The sequence below is a fragment of the Daucus carota genome, chromosome 3, assembly GCF_001625215.2.
Source record: "Daucus carota subsp. sativus chromosome 3, DH1 v3.0, whole genome shotgun sequence".
Classification (NCBI taxonomy): domain Eukaryota; kingdom Viridiplantae; phylum Streptophyta; class Magnoliopsida; order Apiales; family Apiaceae; genus Daucus; species Daucus carota.
In genome coordinates, this window is record NC_030383.2 from 51,210,325 (window position 1) to 51,224,232 (window position 13,908).

Here is a 13,908-nt window from a genome sequence, read left to right on the forward strand (position 1 = left end):
ATCTTTGATTTTACAAATTTATATACAATTTATCATTTATAAGTTGTCTTGCACATAATTGTCTATTAATCGTTAATATCTTTGTATTAAGATTATCATTCTACTTATTAGTTATATTGCAGAACATAGAGTCCTGTAATTTATAAAAGTAATTATTCTGCCTTTTGATTACATGTTTATGTTGTAGAATATAATGTGCAGGTTATTAAATGTTTACAAATGTTATTGAACAAAAAAAATTTTGAATTTAGATGAATAGATTACATTTTATCCAACTTTGTACTCCAATACTCCAATATTTTGTGTACTCCATAGAACTTTACTCTATATATATATATATATATATATATATATATATATATATATATATATAATTAATACATTATGAAAGAAGTGTTAAATCAATATTATTCTTGAAAATTTCATGAATTCAACTGTCATATAATACATACAGCTTTTATATTTTTAAATTAATAATATCATATAAAAATATTTATATATGTGAATACTAAATAAATCTGCGACAATTTTCCCACCTCATTTTTAAGAACCTGGCTCCGTCCTGAATCTCAATTATGCAAAGAGAACGGAAGGGCCAAATAACAGAAGCCGCTTTATTTCCAAGAGCCATTCATGCCAAAGCTTTGTATCCAATCTATTTATCATCAAAACCGAAGAAAATTGAATAAATTCCGTTCAAAAGAGGTGAAGACGTGTTTATTGTTAAGTGACCAATTCTCCTAAAACTTCAAGGTGTTAGGAGGAGGGCTTACCAGGATCATGTTCTAACATTCCCCCTCACCCGACAGCCCATTTATGGGTCGTGGATCACGGGCGCCCATCTTTTGGGGTATAAACTTGCCTTCGTGTCCTTAGTAAATTATGAGAATATTGGGGATCACAGGGAGTCGAACTCGAATCTCCCGCGAGCCTAAGCTCTGCTACCATGTTAAGGAACCAGTTACTCTAAAACCTCAAGGTTTTAGATGGAATGGTTCTCTACATGGTATCAGAGCTCAGGCTGGCAGAGGACTCAGGTTCGATCCCTGCCACCCCTATATTCTCACAATTTATAGTGGCACGAATGGCACGAATGGCAAATTAATGCTCCAAAGATGAGCGTCCGTGATCCACTCCCCATAAATGGGCTCTCGAGTGAGGGGAAATGTTGGAATATAAGATCCTAGAAAGTGTCATTCTCTAACACCTTGAGGTTTTAGAATATACTCTGATACCATGTTAAGTGACCAATTCTCCTAATACCTTACCAGGATCATATTCTAACATTTATCAAAGCTTGAAGTCTAGATTTTGAATTATTTTAAACTTTAAATTGGAAAATTTCTTTTTATATGATTAATCACAAATCAATTCAAAATTAGCGATAAGTCAAAAACTTGTTAGTTGACTTAATTTTTACAGTGAATTAATTTTATGATAAAATTTACCCATAACACATGGCCTCTTTGGCTGTATGACTTTAACTTCTTTGAGCATTTTTAAGTTCTCTCGTATACTATTTGACAAAAGAAGCAGAAGTTCTTGTTTTGTGTTTTTGAAGCCAGATACTGAAAATCTGAAGAGAAATCTTTTTTAGTGGTTTTCATTTAGAAATGAACTTTTTAAAATTTTAATATGTAAGAGCATCTTCAAGAGTCTGCTGTTTATAATTTAGAATATTAAACTTTTACTAATTTAATATAAAATTAAGAGTGCCAACTCCCATAATACTTTTTATATATACTTTTAACTTATACTCCCTCCGTCTTAATATACATGTCAGTTTTAAGTACAAAAATTGTCCCAAATTACATGTCCCTCTCTTCTTTCAACATAAATTTATCTCTATGTTTATTGTGATTTTTTTGAAACTCAACTTTATTCTCATTTCTCAATGCACTGAATCTCTATATTTATTGCAGTTTTTTTGAAACTTAAACTCTATTCTCACTTTTCAATTCACTAAAAGCCACCTTTTTTGGAGCTCTATATTTTCTCATCCTCTTTATATTTTGATTTTTGATTTTAGAGCTAGTTAGGGGTATTTATTAATAAGGCTGCTGATCGATGACAATGCTAGGCATAAACCATAGTCATTTGCTTGGGGAAAGAAAGTTAAACCACTTTATTGGAACCGCACTGCGCACTCCCGGCTATTAATTACTCCCACCATCCCATTTTAAGTGTCCACTTTGCCGAAAAAAAATTTCCCAAAATATGTGTCATACTCTTTAATCCATGCAAATTTTTACTAGTTCCAATATAGTATTAAATACAACCAACTTTCCAATATGAAGAAAAGTCAAATACACAATAGGAATGGTGCTATATGTAATTAATATTTATAAAAACCAAAGTGAATAGGTGTGTGAAGATAATGATAAAAACATTACATTAATTGTTTCTTAAGATGTGTGAAATTTGCAAAGTGGACACTTAAAATGGGATGGAGGGAGTACTTCACTAATTTATTCCCAACATAATGATATATCGTCCTAATAGGTGATTGAGACAGTCTTGTATAAATTACTGACTTATCACGAGTATCAAATATGTTAGCACATGAATTTTTATTTGAATACATGAGTTAGGTCATGGCATCCACATTTCAAACAACTATCTTCTGCAAAAAAAACTCGCTAATAAATGAAAAACAATCATTTAGGTTGTGTTCACTTGGAGTGAATAAAATGGATGGAGAATGGAATGAATTTGATATTCTAAAATGGTGTTGATAAAAAAACTGTAAATAATTTTCATTCCTTCAATCATTTCAACCTTATGCTGTGTTTGGTTGGGGTGAATGATTTCGGAAGGAATGGAATGAAAAATGGACTATCTTATGGACAATTTTTAAGAATTTTCATTTTTTTTTCCATTCCATTCCTTACATCATGTAGTAGATATCACATCTTCAATTTGAGAAGGAATGATCCATTCTCTCCTATCCTCAATTCTTCTCAAACCTCACATAGCAATTTTGCACTCTCTCAAATTTTTTCCAAAACTTTCTTCCTATCTCCATTAGTTTCAAGTATTTTCACTCATTCCATTCTATTCCATTCTATCCAACCAAACACAACATTAGTATTTCGAATATAACTTTAACCCACATGTTTTGAAAGGAATGCTCATTCCTTTTCTACATCATGTTTCTTCACAATCTTTCTCGCAAGAATTTTAACTACATTCATATTTTGTCATTATTATTTCATACTTTCTTCTTTCTCTTTAAAACTTCTATATGATTTTTCATTTCATTTTTCTCTCGTTTCATTCCATGAAGTGAACACAGCGTTAGAGTATAATAGATGTATAACTCCTCCGATATGCCCATCTCTCTGTACGTCGATGTCTTAAAAATCTCCTATTTATTATAATATCCCTAATTATTTTTTTATAAATATTTAACATTTTAGATAAATTAATTAGATTCCAATTTCACTTGAACTTATATGTTTTACGAAAAATAATTTTGACAAATCTTATAATAAATCATGAATTTATAGAATTAATTATTTCGATTCTTGTTTTACATATTTGACGGTACGATTTAATAAAAACCCGCGCACACAGAGACACTCGCACTCAAAGCAACATATATAACTCATTTATGTCCAACTATACAAGGTCCATATCACAACCGATGTGGCACATTGTTTAGCCACAACATTAATTTAGATAACTTTAGGTTTTGGGCTCCAAACCACTTCGATAATGTATCATCCATGAACTAAATGAATAGTTTACAACTTAAATCTTCATCCATTAAATAGTTCATAAAAAAATGCAGAACTTTCCCTATAAGAACCCTTCACATTCTTCTCCAACCTCACAGGCCACAGCAGCCCAAATTTGGATACTAACACAAACACAAACATAATAAACTGTACCAACATTCACATTCTTATACATCTCACAATGTCTTCAATGGGTGCTAGCTATGCTCTTCTTAACGTTCAACGAAAGCGTCTCCAAGAGAAACTGCACAAGGAGAAAAATATATCTGAAAAGGATGGAGCGGCAGATAAAAGTGTTGCCAGTGCTCAAAAATCCGAGGGTAAAAGCAAGATTCATCCCTCAAATGTCTCGGATTCTACAAAATGAACATGGAATCGTCAGGGCTTGCCTTATTGCATGTCTACTTAATATAATTCTACATGTGAAGTTTGTATGTGCACTCTCTTATGTTTAAGTGTGTAAATCTTTGCTCTCCAGCTGCCCACAGTTTCTTCGACACTTGTACGTTCAATTTGATTTAATGAAAATCAAAGTGTTTTTTTTTTCACTGCTTTCTGATTTGTAAATACATATATATCATGTTACTAAGTTTACTGGCCAGAATAAATTACTTAACAAAAATCACATATGGATATCGAATTTCAATTTGAATTACCAACTCAACTATATAAATGATGCAACTCAGTTTAAATCGTTTTCATTCATTTACAATGTGGAGTAAATAAGGTATCATTAGTATAAATCGGTCAAAATACGTCTTTAGCATCGGTGTTTTGGCGTTGTGTATGCGGGGATGCTATAAATATATAACTATAGTGTCGATTAAATAGTGGCACTAAAAGTTGATTAAAGGCGTCGGTCAATGAAAAAATCTGTTACAGATAATAGTCAAGAGTGCAGCAACACAGCAAGGTCAACTGGGCAGCTGCACACAGGAATAAAACAAGAGCAAGTGGTGGCAAAGACAGTTACATCTTAGCTGTCATTCTGTTACAAATAGCACGAGCTACATCACTGTATATAGGGTCATGTAGATAGTTCTAGAATAGAGCTGATGTCTATATAAGTAGGTTTGCTGTGTATTCAACTTTGAAGTTCTGTTTTTACATAGCATCAATATAGAGTGTTTTCTTCTTTGAGCTTTGGTCTCTGGTTACTTTAATGGAGTAACTGTGTTTTGTGATATGGTATCAGAGCGAAACACACGCTCCTTCCGCAGCTTTACAATACTAGATGCGCTCATATGCTTCAGCTCTTAATTCATCTCTAGGACACATAAAATCCTTAATCAACATCGGTAATTTTAAAGAACCAATGCCTAAAGTCGTTCATTTACGTCGACAACTTGAACAACCGACGAATAAAGTCGTTTATAAGCTAGAGCATAATGACCGCCCACTTAAGAGTTGGGTTATAGATGTCGCCTCTACAAACAACCAACACATAAAGTTATTGTTTTTGAAAAAAATAATAATTAAAATAAAAAATAATACAATTAAATTAATTTTGCTTAAGATATTGTAATAACAATTTCTACTACAAAGTTTCTGCAACATCCAAAGCACAACCACAGACAAAAATCATAATACAAAATAAATGAAACTGACTGTAATTTTGGGAATGCTTGTCAAAATACGAGCAATTTTCTTTAGCCGCAACAAATTTTCATCAACCACATGAATATACTGGTACAACCTGAAACCAATATACACACAAAAATAATTGGTTAAATCAATTTCATCCGAGTACATATCAAGACAAACCTAACCTGCAGAATATCAAGTTATTAAGTAGAAAGACGAAGACTTACGAAAAGTACCAAATGAAAGTCATCTATGTTAGACTCTTTAAAGGAATTAGAAGACTGAAACAGAGCGTGTTCATTATAGAGTGTGGCCTCTACATCTGGTACAGATACAAGGTGACTTCATGGAATAGAATCTGAAATCGGAGCAACTTCTGGACCATAAATCTTCACATCTAAACAAACAGAACAAGCATACCATTGTTCTTCAACACCTTGGATGCAATTTGTTTAGGAATATTGGAAACAACATCGGATTGGGTTCCATCACGAGCATCGACTGCATGAAAAGATGTAGTTTTCTTTTCCAGTGTTATAATGTGGCTAAGCAGTTTTTGGGATTACAGAGATTGTCGTTAGTCAGTTAGCTCGCTTCCGGAGAAACTACATTAAATAGGAGAAATTTTGGCTTTGAACAGAAGGATCAGTGCTCGTAACAGTCCTGGAGTTAGGTTATGATGGTTATGAACTCAAGGTGTGACTGATTTCGTAGTCAGCTGGTAAGCTTATCGAAGTAAATTTGTCCTGTTTTAGGTTCAGGAACGTTCAGTGGGGAGGAATATTAAAAATTTTCGACGGATTTCCCTTAAATTTTCTTTTCCCCTTTCTATCACATCATAGGATAACAGGATTCTTGCAAAGAGAAAGTGTCGGCCTTTAGTCTCGATTTGCTCTTCTTGCTCTACTAGTATGGAAAAGAAAACTAGGATCAGAAGTCAGGTCTTCTCCGGTGCTTGTTCATCAACTAGTTGTATTCAAAGCAAGACCTCCAAGGCTTAAAACCAGGACACTCATCTCTAACAATGTAATGACTTGGGGGGATCAATCTTTGAAGCTAACGACTCTATGTTTTCTTGTCTACTCAGACTTATTGACTTAAGATGCTTACCAATACCGCTGATCTCCCACTTTAAGGGATGAACCTATGACAAGTCTTTCCAGCTAACTTAATGACAAGAACCAAAATATCTCATAACTAAGAGTGATGTTCTCAAACTAGTCATTCCTCGTATAAGTTTAAAAAGTTCTCATTAAATGCCTTTGACTTTTTTCCTAGCCCTCATCTGATCAGAGTGATATATATTTTTCCTGCACCATAAGTTGGCCTTTGACCTTTTTCCTAACCCTCACTTGATCGACGTGATATATATTTTTCCTGCACGAAGTCGGCCTCTTTCCTTTTTGTTACGTGCACAAGGAGCCCAAACGACCTCCAAATAGAAAGACTACTCGTTAGGTTGAACTACTTTTCTCACCACAAGTACCAAGTAAGCAAGCGACCTTTTTTAATACCAAATAGGTCATTCGGAAATTAGAAAGTCGTTCTTATTCCGTTAAAATCTGTGTTCTCTTTATTTGTCGGAAAGGGCACAACCAGTTCTATCGTATCTGTGTAAACCGAACCGAAAAGAATTGGTTTCAAACCGAAGCGAAGAAATTATTTTTGTTATTCCGAAAAACAGAAGTGTAAAAACAAATATTTAGTTACAATTTTTGAAAATATGGAATTGCAAAAAACTTCAAAATGTCAAGTTTACATTCACTGAATCACATATGTAAAACTTCCACATATTGAAATTTAAATCCTTTCACTAGTTTACATTCGAAACAAAAATAAAATATTTAAGAAGATCCTTTATTCAGTAATTCTTTCAGGCTTCAGTGATACCAGGACTTAAGCCGGCTGATCCTTCAAAATTGGTAGCTAGACTGGTGAGCTTTTAAACTACTGCTCCTTTCCCGGTCCTGGCCAATGGTTTTTCCGAATGAAAAAAGAGATATTTTGATGTGATCTAGAGATTTTTTATCTTAATTTATCACTTTTATTCTAAAAAAGATTTGTAATGGTGTAAGACCCCATATACATTTCAGTTAATAAAATATAATCAGACTAGCCAAAAATAAATATAAAATATTTCAGAAAAAAACAATTGTCACAAATTTTATCAAGCAACAACCTCAATCTGATCAATTGGTCTAAAGTATAACTACTACAGCTCAGTTGCGTATCGAAATTTTTACAGACTCGAGATAATATTCAGTTCACCTTTACCTTTCAATCGTACCAAACAAACCTCAATAAACTAGTCACATAAAATAAGTATCAAGTAGGTTCAAATTGGCACTTTCCGACTTAGCCCCCATCAAAATACTGTGTCCATGGTATCTTTTGAGGGACCAAACAAATAAATACTAGGTTCGATCTATTATGAAATAGGAATGTAACTTTAACAAGTCCAGAACTAAAATTAAAAGGTTCAGCCTCTCAAAGAAAAAGAAAATCCATGAAATTCAGCTCCTACAGAGTTTCTTTCTAAGAGCAATACCTGCATACCTGCAAAGAGGTAATTATATGACAATAGTTTATCACTAATTTCAGGACATGCGAGAGCAGCTTCTTGTGGAAAAGCCTAAGCTCTACTGCTCGGTGGTTTTCCTTCTGCACTTTGCTTGGCATTCACTTGTTCATCGGACAATGGTAGGTAATAGATGCGAGGAGTTGCCTTGGTTTTCCTAAAGAGATCGTCCAACGTGACGATTGGTGGCTCAACTCTTTCCGGGGGTGGGGGTGGGGGTGGAAGAGCCCGTTCCCTTGCTGCTGGTGGATTAGACACTGGCGCTGGTGCTAGCTGAGGGAGAGAAACCGGAAAATGCGGCTGAGCTTGAGGCACCTGTCTCTGCACCGGTACACGAGGAGAAGGCTGTGACTGCATGGGAACAGGAACAGCAGGTAGAACAGGAGCTACTATAGGAGGAGGAGCCTCTATTCGCATTTGCACTTCCTGGGGTTCAACAAACTCAGCAACCAGAAGACGGCCTCCATTTGCTGGCCATTGCAAGTTGTATACAGCATTTCGGGTCTCTACAGCTTCCTCAATGGCTGAGTACTACATTCACAGAAAAGCAAAGGACCATTAGTCACACTTTATAACACAAGAGGGGCCTGCATAGAAGTATGTTTCACAACACAACATATCACTATGAGCCTGATTGGCAATCCACAAAGCCATTAGCTTAAAGCTGTTTCTAACTTTAAGCTAGAAAGTGTCTATTTGTGTAATAAGTTAAAAACTGACTTAAAGTCAGAAATTAGCCTGAAACTGACTTAAAGTTAGAAGTTAGTTTGAGATACTTTTTTTAGTGGCTTCTTTTGTTATTTTGATAAAAGTTACCCATAAGTCATAAGTTACTCATAAGTTACTTTTATTTTTATTATTATATTTTTAATAACCTGTAAGTCACTAATAAGTCAAAATTACCCAACAGACATTTTAAGCTCCCAGCTTTTCATATTAAGTCACATCAAGTCATAAGTCACAATTTTAAACTCGGCTAAACGGGCTCTATATCAGGTTAATTATTCAAACTAGTTTCTTGGTTGCCTCTTCACGTACATGAGGAGAATGGGAACAGGGAGACCAGAGGACTTACACTGACATAGCAGTGAGTTTTAATATGATCCATCCAGAAGTTGGTCACTTTGCCTGTTTTCCCAAGAAGTTCTTGCACAGCTTTCAAAGTGAAAGGACGCAAAAATCGATCAATCCTAAGAGCACTTGTCGGTGGCTTCAATGATGGGGGAACTGCAGAAAAAGTATAAGACACATATTTCATTATTTGAATTGGGAAAAAAGATATCATAAGTGCTCAAAATTTAAGCTTTTCAACAAACATATGTGGTTCTACTTTGGTATATTGTTCAAGTTCTGGTGCTTTTAGCGCTATAAACTTAAGGTGCAGATTTCATATCATTTATAGTCAAGGAGAATGTATTACTCACCAGTCCGTTCTTTGGGTGTTTCCACACTGGACATAGAATCAGATCTAGAAAAATTACGTTTCGCATTTGACTGGAATGTGCCCTTAGGTGTTATAGATGGTGATACATTGTCACTAATTGGTTCGACAGCTTTAAGGCCTTCAGAGTTCCACCTGCGCTGCCTTTTTGTAGTATCAAAGTTCCCAACTGTTTCTTGGTCTGGTTAAAACATTTATGGGAAAATGTTAGCAGTTAAAAGAAAATTACAGAAGAAAAAAAATTGTAATTATTACTACCTTATATCTAGTGCGATGTACAAGTGATTATTTTAATTTGTATTTATTTTAAAAAAAAAAATAGATTTCTAGAATTATTAGTCAAGTTCAGATGTCTAAATAGTATATTACATATAGATGTGTTTATTATTTTAATATATTTTTTCGTAAGAAATTTAGGCCCTCGAGGCGTGTTTAAATTGCAGTAATTATATATGTATTAATTGGTATAGGTTTGTATAATAAGTACACCCATTAAGATAGGTTTTAAAATAAACATGCATGTAGATTGGTATGACAACCGACACTATAGATGAGTTCAAATTAAGGTGGGTTATATATGTTTTAACTGAAATACGTTCGTAAAATAAGTAGACCCACTCTTATAGGTTTTAAAATATATAGGCCAGTGGATCGGCCCAAACCCCAACAGACCAACCAATATTTTTATTGTTTCAGATTTAGTAGTATAATATAGATAGATATTAATATTTCTTAAGGCCCGAGAAAATAGGTTTTTAATAATTAGGCCCTAGAGATATATTTAAATTAAAGTGGTTATACATTTTTTAATTCAAGTAGGTTTGGAACCTGAGAAATTCATCATAATTCATAACGCTTGTGTTTTTTTATAGGGGGAAAAAAGGATAGTCATGCCATGTAATTCAAACTACAGATACTGCATCACATTAATACTTTCGACCAAAAAAAGGTAAAGCATTTAACAGAGAAAAAATCCCCTATTAAAATCTTACCTTGAGGCTTTCGTTTCATGGAAGCAACAGCAGTAACATTCTTATTTTCAGCTATTCCATCAGGAACAGATTCAACCACCATGGCATCAATTGGAAAATCTTGTCTCACTACGGTCACCTCCACTTTCTCCCTCTTATCTCCTGCTACATCAGATAAAGATTTTGACTCTATCTGCTTACTTTCTAATGGATCCTCCTCTATTGAATCGTCACCAGAACTTCTGTCCAAGTTTAACTTCTCTAAGAACTCAACATCTCCACCATCATTCTTGGCTATGTCTGGATTTTCAGCTCTATTTGCAGTCTCTTCAACTTTAACTTCATTTTCTTGGTGTTCTTTAACATCCATTGGTTGTAAATTGCCATCACCCAGGTCAATATTGCCCGATGATGGCTCTTCCCTATCATGCTTAACATCAAAGTCTAATTTGACATCATCAGCAATTATATTATCCTTAAATTCTATTTGTTCATTAATTTTAACATTATCAGTAGAAATAGAATCAGATGTTACTTTGCTGACCTCAAATACCTGGGATTCAGGAGCAAAGGAATTGAGATTGGCATCATGTAGAGGATTTGAATCCTCGTTCTGTGGCTGGATGTTCAGATCCTCAATTCTCTCAGCAACAGGGACATTATGAATAGAATTAGAATTATCTTTTGCTTCGGTGACCTCAGATACCTGGGTTTCAAGTTCAGATGAATTAAGTTTGGCCTCCTCGTGTGGAGGGTTCAAGTTCTGGTTCAGCGGCTGGATGTTCACATCCTCACTTATGTTCTGAGCTCCGTTGTTCAGCAACTCCTGCTCACTCAAATATAATCCAGTAACACCAACCAGTGGACTGAATCCCACTGTTGTTACTTCCGGAACAGCTTCCACTGTGGTTACTTCCTGAACAGCTTCCACTGTGATTACTTCCTGAACGGTTCCCACTGTGGTCACATCATCACTGGTTTTTATACTATTTGCCTGAACACTCGAGTCTAAAGTTGCTCCCTGAACATCGAAATCCGCCGTAGTTTCAGGTACCATGACAGGTTCTGATGCCTTGGTATCTCCTCCCACAAATTGTTCCTGAATGCTTGACCCCATATTGACATCAACATCCAGTTCTGCATTCTTGTTCTCACTCTTATTAGTGGTGGCGCTATTTTTTCCATCAAATCCTGGAACTGTTGTGGCACCTTGATACTGGATATCAGGTTTAGGTTGAGAAGCAAAACCTTGGTCAGCACTTGCGTTGGTAATTTCAATTTCCTGCTGAAGTGATTCATCCAAACGCCTTATCAAATCATCCTTCAACCCCTTAATTGGCAATTTCCGCTTCCTCAGTTCATCTTTCAGCTCAGTGACTTTCCATTGATCAATTGGTTTGTTGTACAAAACAGGATATGATGACATCTTAAGTTCCAAAACTTGTACTTTTGCAGCCTGATCAAGTCATTAAAACTATATTATTAGCTACAAGAAAACACAGTATTCAACCAAAAGACTAATAAATCATATACATCATAAATTAGGGCATGCCAAAAATCACTTAAAATATATCAGATGAACCTACCAAGCGGACATTACGAAAAAACCCTGAAACTCAACTTATCCATGTACTCGAAATAAATTGAACACAATAAGAAAATCACAAATGATAGCTGCACAGAAACACACACACACACACACATCATAAAGACAATATACATATATACAAAGGCATAGCAATAGACATGTATGACAATGAAAATAGAAGACCCAAATAACACCTCTAAACAAGCATATACATATTCATTGTTGAAATCTGAAAATCGTTAATTGGAAAAAAAAAAAAAAAAGAGTTGAAATACTACTCACAGCCAAGAGAGGAGGGTTGAATGTGGAAAGAGGCGGATGAAAGCAGAGGCGAAACAAGAGAAATGAGCAGCAGGAATGAAGAAGAATTGAGAGGAGATGAGATCCAAGATTGTAGACCGCAATTTACACATAAATCGAATTTATTGGGATCCAATTGGTTTTCTAGGGTTTTCTGCTTTCATTTTTGTTGATATGATATGCGACACAAGTCGGGGAGGTGAGGAGGGTTTGGCCTATTGAGTACTGTTTGTCTTTTTTACCAGAATACCCCTGCTCCCATTAAATATTTTTTTTGGATTAAGCAATGTGCCTTCCTTTGCTTAACTAACAATCTTACCCTATTCGCCCCCGTTATGTTTTACGTGAATTTAACTTAGGGATGACAATTCTGTAAAAAAAAAAAAAAAAACACTTAGGGACGAGTTGGACGGGGTCGGGTTTTATCAAATCCATATCCAATCCGTTATATTTCGGGTCGGATCGGGTTCGGGTTTGAATATTAAAATATAAATTCAAATTCAATTCTTCGGATTTTTTCAGGATTCGGATCGGATCCGAGTTTCAACCGAATATCTTAAAAATATTTAAAAGCAGAAAAATTATAAACTTGTCTAAACTATGATAATTAAATATTTTTTTTCAAAATTAGGATTATTGGATGTGATTCTATTTGTTTAATTTAGAACAATATGAACTTAAACCATATTAATTTTCATTATTATTAATCATTGAATTTATCAATTATAATAAATTTATATAAATATGCTTATACTTGAACTATGAGAAAGAAGACACTGGATCAAAAAAATTAAATTAAATTTATTTAATAACATCCCCTCATACCATTTAATAACATATTTTATACAATATACTCCCTCCATCCCAAATTAGATGACCCTGTTGACTTTGGGCACGTGATTTAAAGTTCATTGGCCGCATAGCTACATGATTTATTTTTAAAATTTTATTTTTGCAAATAAAAATTAAAATATGAAATTTTCATTTACAAAATAAAAAAATAAATTTCGAAAGTAGACGGTCAATGCACCTAAAGTTGCGTGCCCAAAGTCAACTAGCTCATCTAATTTGGGATGGAGGTAGTATTATTGAAGAAGTATTTGTCTTGAATAGAATCCTTATTCCCTTAATCTTACTTTATACATACAGTCATGTGTGTAATTTTTGCAGAGATAATTAAAAGTTTTTGCTTCACAACGGTAATTTTTCAGTCAATCATAGCAATTTTTGTGATAGTATTTAAGAATTTTCAATTTATTTTCATTTCTTTTTATCTCACTCTTTCGAATTCACAAGCACCTCTCTCTCTGTGCAAAAGAAACTCCTAACTTTCTTCAAGCTTTTCTCTGCAATTTCAATGGCACCCATGAAGAAGTATTCCTCTCCAACTGGGTTCATCTATGAGAAGAACAACTTCGCATTTTTTGTGAACACAGAGACAATTGAGGAGAAAGAGTTCCACGGAATGATGGACTTCATCAAGTCTAGCCAGTTGTCCCATACCATGCTCTCAACTCCAACAATTTGCAATGAAGTGGTGGAAGAAATCTGGACAACTGCCATCTTTAATAGTGAGGATGGAACTATTACCTTTTCTCTTAAAAATAATGAGCATGTTATTAACTGTGATGTCATAAATGCCTGCTTTAAAATTCCTGAGAATATTGTAACTAGCTTACCTAGTGAGTAGTGACATTTAATTAGTT

At 34.4% G+C, this 13,908-nt stretch overlaps 1 protein-coding gene across 1 annotated transcript; it reads right to left on the reverse strand.

Moving 5' to 3' along the window:
- Positions 1-7,617: 7,617 nt before the first annotated feature.
- On the reverse strand, positions 7,618-12,457 carry LOC108214537 (uncharacterized). Its single transcript, XM_017386597.2, has 5 exons — positions 12,185-12,457; positions 10,336-11,770; positions 9,327-9,524; positions 8,978-9,129; positions 7,618-8,433 (listed from the first exon to the last, which is right to left on the reverse strand). The coding sequence occupies exons 2-5, from the start codon at positions 11,738-11,740 to the stop codon at positions 7,957-7,959; spliced, it is 2,232 nt and encodes a 743-aa protein (XP_017242086.1). The 5' UTR covers positions 11,741-11,770; positions 12,185-12,457; the 3' UTR covers positions 7,618-7,956.
- Positions 12,458-13,908: the final 1,451 nt, after the last annotated feature.

Excerpts from the sequence above, each read along its gene's own strand:
- LOC108214537 (XM_017386597.2), bottom strand. The coding sequence starts at position 11,740 with ATGTCATCATATCCTGTTTTGTACAACAAACCAATTGATCAATGGAAA. Across the intron at positions 9,525-10,335 it reads CATGAAACGAAAGCCTCAAG|ACCAAGAAACAGTTGGGAAC; the intron begins GTAAGATTTTAA and ends TGTTTTAACCAG. Across the intron at positions 8,434-8,977 it reads AAACTCACTGCTATGTCAGT|TACTCAGCCATTGAGGAAGC; the intron begins GTAAGTCCTCTG and ends CTGTGAATGTAG.